Source organism: Impatiens glandulifera, chromosome 4 (assembly GCF_907164915.1).
Source record: "Impatiens glandulifera chromosome 4, dImpGla2.1, whole genome shotgun sequence".
Classification (NCBI taxonomy): Eukaryota; Viridiplantae; Streptophyta; class Magnoliopsida; order Ericales; family Balsaminaceae; genus Impatiens; species Impatiens glandulifera.
This window is the reverse complement of record NC_061865.1, coordinates 9,362,488-9,378,384: the sequence shown is the minus strand read 5'-3', so window position 1 is coordinate 9,378,384 and position 15,897 is coordinate 9,362,488. Positions and strand designations below refer to the sequence as shown.

Genomic DNA, 15,897 nt, shown 5'->3' with positions numbered 1-15,897 from the left:
CCAAAAATGGTTGAAATCAACTTTTTATATATATATATATATATATATATATATATATATATATATATATATATATATATATATATATATATATATATATATATATATATAATTAAGTTTGATTTCTAATTAAAAATGTTGTAAAAGTTTAGGACATAAAATAGAACTTCTATCTTCCTAATTTAAATATTGAGCCGCCAATTGAAACCCTTCTCTCTCCACTTTTCTTATCTGCTGTTGGTTCAGTCGTCTGCGGCGCTTTCTCATTCGGCGGCACGATTTTCCAGTCGGAAATCGACGGCGACTTCATTGTTGGTTCAGTCTGCAGCGATCAGAAGCTTCACTTGTTACTTCAGTTCTGATAAGCTGTATCGGCGGCAGTGCAACTGATATCCTTCTTCTTTTCTGTGCTTCAATCACTTTATCCGGTAAGAAATCCGATTTGTTTCTGTATATCTATAAGCTGATTCATTATATACATCTTGTTAGAAGAATCCACTCTAAGGAAGCTAGATTTGCTTTATCCTTTCGAGTTTTTAAGTGATATTGATGTTGAGAAGAATTCTTTCAATGATTTAGCTGTCATTTAACAACTGAATGAAATTGAGGTTGTCATTTTTCTGATGAAGCTCTGGAAAGAATACACAAAAGGTATAAAAATGCAGGAAAGGAAGTTTTAGGATATTCATCTTTCTAATATGTCTGTTTCCTTATTTTCTCCAGTTTATTAATTATATATTTTTGACTTGATGATGCATGTTTATGGTGTAATGTTTATGCTAATAGTGTAGCTTATAGCTTTGGTTTTGCTTTAACAGGTTTTATATCAGCTAACATGTATTAAGTTACAGTAGTTCTGTAGGATATGGTGCAGTCTCTCTATTACTTGTTGCAACATGATATATAAGTTGTTGTTAACATATGTCCCAACTTTTATTTCAGTTTAAACAGGAACATGATTAATAGAGGGGGTAACAAAATCTCATATGAAGATGTATATCTTGTAAGTGGTTGATTTATTTTCTTCTTTACTTTCTTACTGTCTGATAAGACGCATGATGTTGTTAGGTGTAGCTGTAATCTTATATGGTGTTATATCTGTAAAAGATAAATAGACAGGAATCTTATATCAAAATGTGGTGAAATATTGTTTAAAAGAGCTGCATTTTTACTTAGGTTGTCATATTTGATGTCAAATGTATCTTTAAAACTTCTAATTGCATGCATTTTATGTTGTTCACAGTATATATTAATGATTGTCATTGGTGATAACTTATGATTGTTGTTCTACATTTGGTTTTAGGTTCAAAATTATATAGAACAGTGTCTCCAACGGCACATGAATTTATATGAGGTTAAGAATGCGCTATTCGTTAAGGCCAAAATCAATCCCGCATTTACTGAACTTGGTAATTTGTTATTTTTTCCTTCATATTTTTTAATTTTCTTTACATGTGCATTTCCTGAAATGCAATTGCTTTATTGAATCTTGTTGATAAATAAATCCATGTATACCTTTATAGGAAGTGTTTATTTCTCATACACTTATTGTCTCTTGTGATAAGATGTTAGAAATAATAAAAGTTTTAATATTGTATTTTATTGTTGCTATGCTACTTTATGAATGTAACTACTTGTATATGTTCAGCGTGGAAAAAGCTTGAAGGGGACAACCCAGCATTTTTTAAGGCCTATCATCTGCGGCTAATTGTGAGGGATCAAATAATAAAATTCAATAGGTTGCTAGAGAGGCAAGTGGAGTTAACGACCCAACTATCAGCTGGACCTACTGCTGTTCACATGTCCAATGGATCTCATATTCCACCAAGTAAGAAATTATTTCCTTCTTCATTGTTCACTTCCCATGCTCAAAGGTGCTTGCTTTCACTAGATGGAATCTTTTGTATTCAAAATGAATCTGTGCTTTTCACAAGATGACAAGCTAGATATTTGATTACATATCTGAATGATTTATGGAAAGGTGATTTTTTTTTGAGAAATATATGTTATTAGGTATTTTTGCCTGATACTAGAAAGTATAATTCTTTTCCCACCGCATCCATAAAGTATCTGAATTATATATTTTTGAAAAAAATAAATGAATTATGCGTATGTAACTATGGTAAAGAGGACAATATCCGTAGAGATATCTAAACTATATGCATAGTTTTTTAAATAAAATATAGTTGTAATTTCAAACATTTAAATACATTAAAATTAGTTGTTAGACACTATGCTATAAATACCACTTTGTACACATATTTGGGTATCAAATATTTTTGAATAAGAATTTCAGTTGAGTTTATATTCTTCCTCGTTTCATTCTTATTAGCTTCTAGTCTAATTTACTAGAAGCTAATAAGAATGAAACGAAGAAGAAAATAAACTCAACTGAAATTTTTATTCAAAAAAAATTCATATCTAAAAATGTGTACAAAATGGTGTTTATAATGTCTAACAACTAATTCTAATGTATTTAATTTTGAAATTAGAACTAAATCTTATTTATAAAACTCTGAATATAGTTCAGGAACCTCTACGTATATTTGTCCACTTTACCATCATTACATACTTATATTTTAAACAATATCATACACACAGCATTGGGATTTGGACCTACTTGTTTATAGAAGTTTATTAAACTTGTAATTGGAATTTAAATGACATGCACATTCTAACATTCCACCTATTTGATTCAGCATTTAATGGTCAAGCCTACACAGGATGTGCATTGCAGTCAGAATATATGCACCAGCCTTTGGGATATTCAAATGGCGGGTCATCATCCGTGCATCCATGTATGCAAGCTCCGGTTGATGCATCTAATAATGCTAGAAACATTAATGTTTCATCCAGCATGCTATTCGGTTCATCCAACATGCTAATGGGTCAGAGCTCAAATGAGGGATTGGTGCAAGGAATGAATGGAGAGATAATGAATTTAGACACATTTGTACCTAATGGCAATGTTCTTGATGCCCGCCATGTTGCTGGAGATATGCATGTTTCACAGCCGATTAATAATACCCTCTTAGCGACCGGTGCTTCTTATGAGATCCCGGGAATGATTCCAAGAAGCTCAAGTCTGTCTGACTTTACAGCCGATTTTTTTCAAGGTTCTGGTCTTAACCTTTTTCACGATTCTCTCCATTAAACTTTGTTTTATCAATGTTACTTCTCTTTGATCATTTTTTCTTTCCTTCTTTAATTTTATATGATATTGTGCCATAAAATGTTACACGACCTATTAGAATTGTTCTATGCATCTGGATGCTAGATAGATGGTTAAGTGAATAATAAATTTTATTTTTTTCTAACTTGTGAAAAATATTAACTCATCTTAAATAATTGTATGTTAATACTTCCATTTTCCTGGCAGATATATTGGAAAGTTACCCTGAATCTCCTTTCTTAACAACTGGTTCAGACAACTTCTTGAATCCTCAGTATCAAGTAGAACAACAAGGTAATGTTTTGTGGCATTTGTTTTTTGTGTCTTCAATTAAAATCATATTGTTGATGGGGTAAATCTTTTTTATCTTCTAATCTAAACACAGATAATAGAAGCTTTGACACAATATCCAAAGAGTGGAACTATGATGACTTTGGTGGTAACTGACTGATGGACCAAGACGGTATCTTTTCTGATCCAACATTCTTTTTCCTTTTCAACAACTATCTTGCATATTCTAGATTACAGAGACGGGTAAAGCTTTCCCAACATTTTCTTATTTATAACAATTGAATTTGAGACATTCCTTAATGGCCTTGATTATTTCTAGAGATGGATCTTCTAGTATTATTTATGACTGTTTTATGATACTTATGGTAAGAAGATATTTGTAGGAAGATTCTTTCTATCTACTGGTTTGTGATTTTCGGACTTGGATGATATTTTGAGGATAATTGAAATTATTCATGTCAACATTTAAAGGACATGGTCTATCTTTCTAAATTGGGTTATGAGTATACTAACTCTTAAATGTAATTTTCTCAAAATGTTCTTCCCAATTGTTTCTTGAAGAATAACAAAAAGTGTAATTTAAAAATATCCAAGTATGTAATTTTCTCATAATGTTCTTCCCAATTGTTTCTTGAAGAATAACAAAAAAGTATAATTTTAAAATATCCAGTTGTATACGGCTCAAGTGTCATCATCTAAATAAAGTTCAATCATTCCCTAAAATCTTCATTCCAAATCCTTACAAAGAGTGCTTGCCTCTTACTCGTGTGATGATTCATCACTGATGAGTTTATGTCATGTGCATAAAGTTAATTATCACATTCAAAATCTTTGAATTCTTATATTTACCTTCTCCTTTAGAAGTGGCATTATTTTTGTAAACTGGTATAGTTCGAGAAATGTGTTGAAATTAGTATAGTTAACTCAAAAGATCCATTTTTCGCGAGTTTTAAATCTTGAAAATATTTTTTGTTTGTTTGAGCCAGGCTTGGTCTCATCTAAGAGAAATGGCTTGCTCAGGTTAGTCAGAGATAGATATAAATTTAAGAGAACCTAAATTGTCTAAAACACTATAGGAATATTTCATTCTAGTTGTTTCCACTAAGTTCTAGTGGTTTTGCTAGACATTCTAGAACACCAAATAAATGAAGACTAGAAACACCAACAGTTGATTTGTCTATCTGAATTCCCAGCCAAATATACTTGTCCAGAGTGAAAATCGTTTTAAAATCACGAGTTAACTTGAATAAACATAGAAAATCCGTGGGAGAATTTCGCCTTGAAGGGATCCTCTAAATTCCAGTCGAGTTACATTTATAACGCCTCTATCCCGTTGATGAGCACGATCTTTGGAAGGAGCTTTTGAATCCAAAGATTCCGTCCAAAATTTCTTTCTTTGCATGAGAGACTACATGAAGGAATTATTACTCTTGACAAGCATAAAAGAAAAGAATTTTCCCATGCAGTCTCTGTCTTCCAACCGAAGAAACGGTCAATCATATTCTCCTTCATTGTCTCATGGCCTCCTTCATAACGTCATCAATCATCCATGAGCCATGCCTCCTAATATTAACATTAGGGACTTTTGAGGACTATGGATCTCAAGATGTTCGAGAGGGGTTATTTTTTTGGGAAAAATTCGAGAGGGGTTATTAGAAATGAATGGAAGTGCATCTCACTTATTATGTGGTGGATTTTATGGAAAGAACGAAATATGAGAAATTTCCAAGAAAATAGTTTCGGGGCGGTATGATTAAATGTTTTATTCTTCAAATTTTCGCATTAATCAAGAAAGGGATGTGCATCGGATTAGACTATTTCGAGCTTCTCGGAATCTAACTTTATTGTATTTTTCTTTCTTCACACCCTTTTGTTTTCTGCAAAGTGTTTAGGAATGTTTCTTGCGTTCCAATCTTAATTTCAATAAAAAGTTGACATTTCAACTAAAAAACATAGAAAATCCGTGAGTTGACTCAGTGAGTAAATTTTCCATTCCTTATCTTCTATTCTCCCTAACTTATTTTTGGATGCAAAATTGTGTCTAGGAAATATATTATGTCAGTAAATATCTTTTACTGAATTTTATAGTGATTTTGTGTTTAAAAGTTATCAGAATTAATGCGTGTATTATTTTACCATTTTATTATGTTGTTTTACAATGACATAATATTTAATGTAAACTCTTGAGTTAGACCTTTTAAAAGATTAAAAGAAACATTACAAAAGGGGGAAAACCATCAATCTCCTACATATGAAGAAGGGTTTGAGTTCTCATCATATATTTGGATTTCCCTCAAAGTCTCTTGGATGCGATGACCTTTTTCATTAAAGATCCTTTCATTTCTCTCCATCCAAACCAGCTTGGAATAAAGAACATCTTTCTCTTCAACACCTCCCTCCTTAGTAAATGGTGGCGGAGGTTTACCTACGAAATTGACAGTCTTTGGAAAAAATGCACTGATTTCCAAGTATGGTCTTCGCGACCACGAATGGATGCCTCTTTCAGAGAGATCATACCGGGAAGAAGTATGTGGGGACGCATTATGAAATCGTGGGAGACTCTTCATCCCCTTTAATCTTCTTGGTGGGTAACAGTAAAAAAAAATCGACCTTTGGAGCGACCATTCGCTTCCAACTGGAAAATTGGATATGATTTTTGTAGGGATACTCGTCAATAAAAAAAAGTAATAGTAGCGGTCTGCTTTAGACTCATCTCTGGAAATCTTGATTGGAAGATCCCCTTTCAACACAGACTCTCTCACGAAGAAGAGGGATGACTATCTAGACTTATTGACTCGCTTGCACACATTCGCATCAATTTAGAGACGGGTGACAAGTTTATTCTGAAAGGATCCCCTGATTTCAAGGCTAGCACCATCTATCACACAACTCTTCATGGGGTCCTAACACATTTTCCCTGGAAAGATGTGTGGAAAACTAAAACCCCTACTACGATATCCCATTTTGCTTGGGAAGCACTTCACGGAGGGTTCTCACTACTGTTAAGCTTCAAAAGAAGGGGATGCACCTAGTTAGTAGGTGTTGTATTTGCGGGAGGAGTCATCAATCACATCCTTCTCCACTACGTTCTTGCAAGAGACACGTGGGCCCACTTACGGAACTTGCTCAACATTCAATGGATGTGCCTCCTCCCAAAGTTACTAACTTCTGTGAGAAATGGATCAGTTGGTGCAAGAGCAATAATATTGATGACAACGGAAAGTCCATCCCCTCATCTGGTGGTGGACGATTTGAAAAAAAATAACAGAGGAACATTCCAAGAGAGGAGTTATGGCACTGAAAGATTAAAAGAGTTTATGCTCCATGCGTTTGCCTCTATTCGAAAGAGAGGTTTTTGCACATGATGAGAATTTTTTTACCCTTATCGGCATCTAGCCCCTTGTTTTATCTCTTGATTTGTTCTGTCTTTTTGTTTTTTTTTTCCTCCCTCCAATTGTTTTCTATTGAACGCTTCTTGCATTCTTTTTGTTTAAAGAAAGTTGACATTTTTCAATAAAAAAAATCTCTCCAACCAAAGACATCAAAGTATGGTAAAAAAAATAGACGCCTGGAATTGCCTTTTTCCTTCTTTGATTTTCTGTTTGATAATATTCAAGTTAAGAAGAATTCCTTCTATGAAATTGTTTATATTAACCAACCTATTGACTTTTAGGTTGCTATCTTCCACACTTTTAAAGAGAATAAGGACAAAAGAAGCATATGTAGATGAGATTTTTCTCGAATTGACATCATAAGTGCACCCACTTGTCATATCTCGTCAAACTTTTAGTACGGCTCAAGAACAGAAAGTTGAAAACCAATTCTTACTTTGCACTAAAGTAACAATCTTTCATAGTGCAAAATCATTAACTTCTTTTCAGCCTAGCTAACATCAATCAATCAAATACAAAGGAGGATAAAACCCTAGAGACAACAATTGGCTCCTCCTTCTGATGATTAGTAGAGCATTCGCTTGAAGGGTGTTTGGTGTTAAAGAGGCGCTAGAGAGTCAGATGTGTCACATGGGAGTCTGCGTAATGTTGTTTTATATGCTTATAGCTGGACTACTAAGAAGGAGACACGTGTAATATCTTTTAGCTTCATTTTAATTAATATATTTCCCTTAAATATCGTTATGATTGATTATACTGTTGATATTTCCCTTCTTCCTTAGCTCATAGGCATTCTAGCTCTCATCTATTGAATATCTTCTTTATCTTTTCTCAATCTAATCTCTTAATGTCCAAACACTTATTATACTTTGTATCATTGGCATAGAGCCCAATTTTGGCAACTGCCACATCGCAAAAATTGTCCTTACATGTGACTCTTCAATCCCAGCTCTTCAAATGGATGTTCTATTGGCCTCGGATTGGAGGGGTTAATTGTTATCTCTAAGATTTTATCCTCTGTATCATTCTCTAAAATCCTATGCAGACCTTTTCGAAGAACCGAGTGATTTTCTCCTGTTTCGTCTTCACAATCACGTTATAAGACAGAGTCGATCCCTTATGTGACTGAGAAACTCCTTGATGAGCTATTTGACAGACAACTGTTCACTTAACTGGATTTACGCTCAGGTTACCACCAGATCAGGATGCACAATCAGACGTTCACAAAATGAAAGCCAAAACGCACGTGGGTCACTACAATTTTTTGGTGATACTCTTTCAACTGATAAATGGGTCGTCTGCCTTCCAAGACATCATGACCGCTCTGTTTAAACTTTTATTAAGAATATTCGTGTGAGTGTTTTTTATTATATTTTTATCAATAACCTGAATTGAGAATCTCACCTGAAACACGTAAAGTGTCTTCAAGATACTCCAGCAAAATAGCTTTTGGCTCAAACACAGAAAATGTTAGTTTGGTGTTCTGAGATAGATTACTTGGGACACACTATCTCTTGAGGAGTAGCATCTAATGATAAAAAAAAGCATTGCAATTCAACATCAAGTAATTGAAAGAGTTCGTGGGGTAATAGGCTATTATCTATGTGTTAACCCTGTTACCATTTTTTTTTATCAAGACCTGAAATGTATATTTTCAGACTTCATTTCTGAAAATGATATGCAACTTAGTAGTCTAATATATAGTCCAACTTAATAAAATAGTTTTAGTCTGTTCTTGATCAACAAAGACATGTAAGATGTAACTCTTGACAGATATTTTTGGCGGATGCTAGAAAGTAGGTATTATTTTTTTACCATATCCATATAATACGTGCATTGGATATCTATGTTAAATAATGAATTGTGCATCTTGCACACAACATTGGGGCTACTTGTTAGAAGTTCATTAAACTAGTAATTTGAGTTTAAAAGACATGTACATACTAGTACTCGACCTGCACCCTGTTGTTGTGGGATAAACTTGTTTTATATGCAAATAATAGAAGGTTGGACACAATGTCTGAAAGATTGAGCTATTATAACTTTGGCATTTTCCGATCCTGCACTCTGCTGAGTTCTTCAATTTTTACTATAACTGTCTCGCATAATCTAGCCCACAAAGACCCCCAAAAGGGAAGAAAGCTCTCCCAACAATTTCATATTTATAATTGTTGAATTTGAGATATTTCTTAATGTTTGCTCTTTTTTTATTACTTTCTTTTTGCAGATTTAGAGAAAATTTGAGTAAGCTCGATGGTCTGGTGACTACATTATCTTATATGGGTAATTTTATGCCATTGATTAGGTAATAATTTTTAAAGATGGGCGGTGGTTAACATCAGGTTTTGATTTTTCTAGGTATGGATCTTGTTAATAATATTTGAAAACAATTTATGATACTTATGGTATATAATATGAAGATTGTTACTATCTATTGGTTTGTGATTTCTAACTGGGATGTTGTTATGATAATGGGAAACTGTTCTGGATTATAAATCTACTGACCCTTCATTGTAATTTTCTCCTCATGTTTTTTCCACTTTTTCGTCACTTATAAGTTGAAATTGATGCTCCATGTGGAGGTCTTCTTACATGTATCCTCTTATTATTTGTATAGGTTTCACTATTTTGGCCATATATAGACATGCACTCAATTGGGCAAAATCTTTTTCGGCGTTGCTTACCAACCTTCGAGCAAGTAAATTTTTCAATACCACTTAGAATATTCGGTAAAGATTCTTTCGATACTGTTTGATTGGTTCGCCCGGCTTGCTCTACTTCACTACTCATTGTTATGGAACTCAAATGAGTTTGTTTTTTTAAGAAATTACATGATTATTGAATCTTCACCATTGAGATTTTAATTTTTGTAAATTGGTCCATACTAAGTTACTTCAATTTTTTTATATGTTATTTTGCATTGTTTGCAAATTAATTTCTCATAAATAACTCATTTGGATTAAGAGAGGATTCAACTTCTAATAGAAATATTTTGAATCAGGATTATTTCTCAGGCTTATGACATTCTTAGTCTCACCTTCATTTCTTCTACAAACCTAGATCTCTGGGCTGGTACCTAAACAAACTCTTGGACAAATACCTAGATCTCTGGGTTGGTACCTAACAAAACTCTTGGACAAATATTTTTGGCGGATGCTAGTAGTCAGTACTTAAATTTAGCTTTAAGTTTAACATGGATCCTAGAAGTTAGTCACTCATAAGAAAGAGTAATTGTTATTATTTTATCTTTTCCAATCTAAATTTTCATGTCAAGATCTTCAATCCATTGCTCACTTGGGTTTGCCTATTGACAGTCAGCCAAAATCCAGCAGGCTATGATCAAGACTACACAGGATCTGCATTGCTGACAGGAGAAGCACCAGCCTTTAAACTATTCCTTATATTCAAATGACGGGTCATCATCAGTGCATATATAAGGGACTGTTTATATCTCCGATTATGATAGAAGGATTAAATCTTCATCCAACATGGGATTGGTGCTGGGAATTATGATCATATAAATGGTTTCCCTTGCATGTTTGGACCTAATGGCGATGTTCTTGATACCAGACATGCAGCTGGAGAAATGCTTGTTTCATCCTACGATAGCGTTGAGTCAGAGTCGCAACTCACAATCAGTTAACAATAATACCTTATTGGGGGCTGATGATGCTTATGAGAGTCGGGGGCAGATTCCAAGAAGCTTCAGTCTATCAGATTTAAACGCCAATTATTTCTCGGTTCTGGTTATACCCATTTCACCTTTTTCTCCATTATTTTTTTATATATCATCTTCTGAAATCCTCATGCCAATGATGAACTGAATTAAATTGAGTTGAATCAATGTGTCTTCATATATTTGCTTAAATGTTACTTTTTGTATTTTTGCATTCATCTTTTCCATTCTTTCCTTGTGTGATTTCATATAAAGTGGTTCCATTAAATATTGTAAGGCCTATTTAACGTGAAAAGTATTGTCTTTTTTAACTTGTGCCTTGTGGAAAATTGTAACTTATCTTAAATAACTCCAAGTTGACATTCCATTGTCCTGACATAAATATTAGAATGTTGGTCTGGATCTTATTCTTGGCAGCTGGTTCAAACAACTTCTTGAATCCAAAATTACAAGTGGAATGACATGGTAATGTTTGTGCCATTTGTTTGTTGTGGCTTCAAATAAAATCACGCGCTTGATGGAACAAATTTCTTTTACCCTCTAATTTATATGCAGATAATAGAAGATTGGGTACAATATCCGAAGAGGTTACCCATGATAAACTTCGGAATTGATTGATTGAAATGTCAACCTATACGGTATCTTTTTCGATCAAACACTGCTAATTTCTTTTTGTAATCTTGCTGCAGAGACCCCCAAAAGGGGACCAAGCTCTCCCAACAACTTCTTATTTATATTAATTGAATTTGAAACATTCCTTAATGAATTTTTATTTTTATTTGTACAGATTTGGAGTAAGTTTGGCTAAGTTGAAGTAAGTCTATAAATTGGTTTGATGGTGTAGTGAATGTGCAAGATCTTATAACATCATTAGGGTAGTGCTTTAGAGATCAAATGTCACAGGTTCGATTCCCGTTTATAACACCTTAAGTTGATTTGAGGAGTTGTAATTTTCAGACTAGGACACTATTGTGAGGAATAGAATAATTGAGTCACCAAAGGGTTTTCTGGGAAGTATTGTATCTTAGTAACTATCACTGTTTACAACTTCAAGTGTCAAATTGAAACCATCATTTATTTTTCTCTAGAAACAGACACAAATAGAGGCTAGATATGTATAGTCTGGTTCAGTTGGAGATAGTTGATATAAAATGAAAATATTTCATTCTAATTGTTGCCATTAAGTTCCCTTGTTCCTATTAAGTTCAATCTTAGTAGAAGTGGATAGTCATCCTACCTTAAGTTGTATTGCTAGCCATTTTAGAACACCAAGTAAATGAAGACTTAAAACACCAACAGTTGATTGGATTAGGTCTATCTGAATTCCTTGCCAAATATACTTGGCTAGAGTGAAGCATTGTTTTAAAATTGCGAGTTAAATTGAGAAACACAGAAAATCCACGAGTTGGCTCATTGAGTCCAAAATTCTTCTTCTTATCTTCTATTCTCACCTAAATTATTCTTTTGGAGGCAGCATTCTGTTTCGGAAATAGATTATTTCAGTAAATATTTTTTACTTAATGTAATAGTGATTTTATTGTTTAAAAGTCGACCAATAATGTGTGTACTTAGTTCATTATACTATTTTATTATTTGGTTATAGTTACCTATGTAAACTCTTTAGTGTGACATTATAAGATTTGGTACCTTCTTTAAATGACTAATAATCAAAATATGTATAAAGAAGGGTTTGAGTTCTTGAATGCAACAACCTTTCTCAATTGAGACCTTTCATTTCTCTCCAACCAAAGGCACCCAAGAATGGTAAAAAATAAAGCACCTCAAATTGCCTTTTTCTTTCTTTGATTTTCTATTTGATAAATGTCCAGGTTGAGAAGAATTCTTTCAAAGAAATAGCTGACATATTAACCAACCTAATTGCCTTTGGGGAGGTTGCCATCTTCCACACTTCAAGAAAGAATAAAGACAAAACACCTCAAGTTGCACCTACTTGATATTTAGGTACCTTTTCATAAACAAATATATCTCATAGAGAACTTACTTGAGGTAAATGCAAGTTGAAAACCATTTTTTACTCTCGCCAAAGTAATGATCTTCCATAGTGCAAAATCATTGACTTCTTTCCAACCTATCTAACATCTATCAGACCTTTTGCTTACATATGTAAAAACTTAGATTTATTAACCCTTTGTTTGCTTATGAAAATACAATCAAAGCACACTTTTATCTTTTCCAAGTGTCATTTCTCATTCATGAACACAACTAATAATAAAGTAAGTTCTGTAGCATAAAAAACTTACTTTGTTAAATGTTACTATTAACTATAACTATTTACAACCATTCCACCTACCCTAATATTTACAAATGTAGCAAAAGGCTCGTGTAGAAGAGTCATTTAGGGAAGTTGTAATGAGCCCTGAAAAAATACAATTATATTACAAAGTCTAAATATCTTGATTCTTTTCCTAAACTTATGTTGTAAAGTTCTAGACCATGTATTTGTTATTTTTTACACAGATGTATCAAGCCATCAAGCATCAATCATCAAGAATCAAGAAATATGCGAGAAAGTAAAGACACAGAATTAGGGGCAAATGCCCAACAGTATAATCTATTTACTCACAAATATCGATTACAAAGAAGGCTATAAATTCTCAAGGCTGCACACAAAATGACACTCTCTAGTTGTGGGTATTTTTCTACCAAAATTTAACTAACTCGTCTTGTGCAGCTCAAGATCTATTTATAGCCCTAAAGATTAACAATGGGAAACCTAGAGACTTAGACAGCAAGCCCTTGGCCAAGTCGTGGCTGAAAAAGTCATCAAAGACTTGGCCCTCCGAAATTATAGGGTCTTGACCGGGTCCTCCCGAAATACTCGGTCGTGTGCGTGCGACCTGGGTGGGAAAAATGTGGAGAAGGAAGCATCCGACCGAGGGGAAAAGCAGACCGAGGACTGAGCGCTTCAGACAGGGGCCGGATCATTGTACATGGGTCAAGCCTCGACCATGGGTCGGACATTGGGCCGGTTTTGGACCAGTACTCGCCCCGACCCACTGGGTGACTGAAGAGAGGCGCAGCGCTAGGTCAAAGATATAATAAGTCTCAGCCACGACCGAGTATTTCGGGAGGGCCCGGTCAAGACCCTATAATTTCGGAGGGCCAAATCTTGGATGACTTTTTCAGCCACGATTTGGCCAAGGGCTTGTTGCCTGAGTCTCTAGATTTCCCATTGTTATTCTTTAGGGCTATAAATAGATCTTGAGCTGCACAAGACGTGTTAGTTAAGTTTTGGTACAAAAATACCCACAATTAGAGAGTGTCATTTTGTGTGCAGCCTTAGAATTTATAGTCTTCTTTGTAATCGATATTTGTGAGTGAATAGATTATAAAGTTGGGCATTTACCCGTAATTCTGTGTCTTTACTTTCTCGCATACTTCTTGATTGTGTTGTGAGATTGCTGGTTATTTTCTGTGCGAGAAACTAACCTCGGCGTTGGGCTGACTGTTTTGGTGTGCAAAACAGGCCGCACAAGGGCGAAAAGTTAGAAAATTCCGCTGCGTTATTTGCCTTAGTGAATATGTTTTTTAAAACTTTCAATGTCTTCATTATTGCTAAGCTCAATTCATGAAAATTCACTAGATAAAATCTCTTGTATTAAAATTGAACTGTATTGTGTTTTTCAAAATGCCGATAAACTAGATATTTGAGTTAAAACCTGTAAGATTATATAACATGGGAGATTTCTTTGGTGAAATCTATGGCAGTAGGAAATTTGAACACGACATTGCAGCGAACAAAATTTCCTTTTATGCTAATAATTGATTGCTAGTTCATACTATATTTCCACATAAATTTCCACTATACTATGTTTTACAGAACAGCTGAAACCTTTTGAAATATCTGAATGTCCTTTATGATAACAGGTAACTTGTAAAATTTTCAGTAAAATTTTCAGAAAAATATGGGACAATGTTTATAAATGGGTTACTTTTATAATTTTCTAATAATAATTATGAATCACATAAGTGGGAGCTACTTATTTTTCATTTACTGGAATGGTAAATTATTTTAAATACTATTTTTTGAAGATTCCATATACTTACCAAGATTTACTTTCTTTTTTACATTTGTTCAGTATTTCCATTCTTTAATTTCATATCATATGGTTTTTTTTTTAATTCATATCATATGGCTCTATTAAATATAATAAGGGGAAATTTGACAAAAGACTGATAATGGATGAAATTTTAAAAATGACACACGCTTGATAAACTTTATAAAAATGACCTTTTCAGCATGCAAAATGTTCGTCTTGCCCTATGAGGCTCTTATAAAAATGAGTGTTGGGTATTATAACATATTATGCGTGATGTGAATATATTAGAGTTTGCGCGTGTAGTTACACACTCCATGTGTATTACGCGTGAGGTGCATTACATATTATGCGTGATGGGCATTATAATTCACCTCACACGTAATATGTTATAATGTTCCTCGCGCGTAATACATATAATGCGGCGCTCACGGAGAAAAACAGACATTTTGTAGGCCGAAAAGATATTTTTGCAAAGTTTATCATTTTTAGAATTTCACTATTTAACCATTATATGCATGGTTAGTGAAAACCTTCTTCCTCCCCCACCATTTTCTTTTTTGAAATTATGAAAAATTATAATAATTCAATCAACTAACTCAATTTATAATTTTTCAAAATAATGATGTATTTATATCTATAACTTAAACAAATATTATTCATTTTATTTTATGGTGGAACATTTGGCTTGATAAAAATCCTAAAACATCCATCGATCATTATCAACTTATGCGTTTAATTCACAATTATATTATTATGACAATCAGGGAGGTTTAATTGGGTAACCAGTTGCATTTTGAGAATTCATTGATCTTCTTGAAGATTTTCGTGCTCGTTAATTTGTTCTTTTGGTTTGACCATTGATGAACTATTTTGTGCTGTGCTTTTTTTTAAATGTTTTTTTTTTCTTTCAATTTTTTAATGTTTTTGTCGTTAAGCTTAAAAAAACTCTCAATTATATCATTTTACATAAATAATCTTAAAATATATATATGTATTTTCTTAACTAATTATATATACGGTTTGAAATTAATCTATAAAAATACTTAATATTATTATATAACTAATTTTAACTTTTTAAATACAAATAAGAGTTAAAAAGAGGTAACCTGATAATGTAACACAAATATATGAATGAAAAACAAAAGGGAGATGGTGCTTGTTCATTCCATAAACTTAATGAGCAGAGATTTTCTAAGCTAAATAACAATCTTCTTAACGAATATTGCTTTAATTTTTTGTTACATATTACTAATGATGTGGCCTAATAACACAATGAGGAGTCATAGTGGGAGGTAATAAAAGAGG

At 33.3% G+C, this 15,897-nt stretch overlaps 1 protein-coding gene across 4 annotated transcripts; it reads left to right on the top strand.

Annotated features, from left to right (window-relative positions):
* The first annotated feature begins 1,309 nt into the window (after positions 1 to 1,309).
* On the top strand, positions 1,310 to 10,728 carry LOC124937040. 4 transcript variants are annotated; one of them, XM_047477555.1, is made up of 7 exons: positions 1,310 to 1,409; positions 1,649 to 1,828; positions 2,700 to 3,116; positions 3,380 to 3,466; positions 3,558 to 3,635; positions 9,083 to 9,138; positions 10,170 to 10,728. In XM_047477555.1, the coding sequence occupies exons 1-5, from the start codon at positions 1,340 to 1,342 to the stop codon at positions 3,617 to 3,619; spliced, it is 816 nt and encodes a 271-aa protein (XP_047333511.1). In that variant the 5' UTR covers positions 1,310 to 1,339; the 3' UTR covers positions 3,620 to 3,635; positions 9,083 to 9,138; positions 10,170 to 10,728. The 4 variants fall into 4 exon arrangements, with proteins under 4 accessions (XP_047333511.1, XP_047333508.1, XP_047333510.1 ...); XM_047477552.1 differs by having other exon boundaries at positions 9,083 to 9,213; XM_047477554.1 differs by lacking the exon at positions 10,170 to 10,728 and adding an exon at positions 9,473 to 9,545.
* The last annotated feature ends 5,169 nt before the right edge of the window (positions 10,729 to 15,897 follow it).

Coding starts and splice junctions, on each gene's coding strand:
- LOC124937040 (XM_047477555.1), top strand. CDS start 1,340: ATGAATTTATATGAGGTTAAGAATGCGCTATTCGTTAAGGCCAAAATC. Junction 1,410..1,648: donor TCCCGCATTTACTGAACTTG/GTAATTTGTTAT, acceptor GTATATGTTCAG/CGTGGAAAAAGCTTGAAGGG. Junction 3,117..3,379: donor TACAGCCGATTTTTTTCAAG/GTTCTGGTCTTA, acceptor TTTTCCTGGCAG/ATATATTGGAAAGTTACCCT.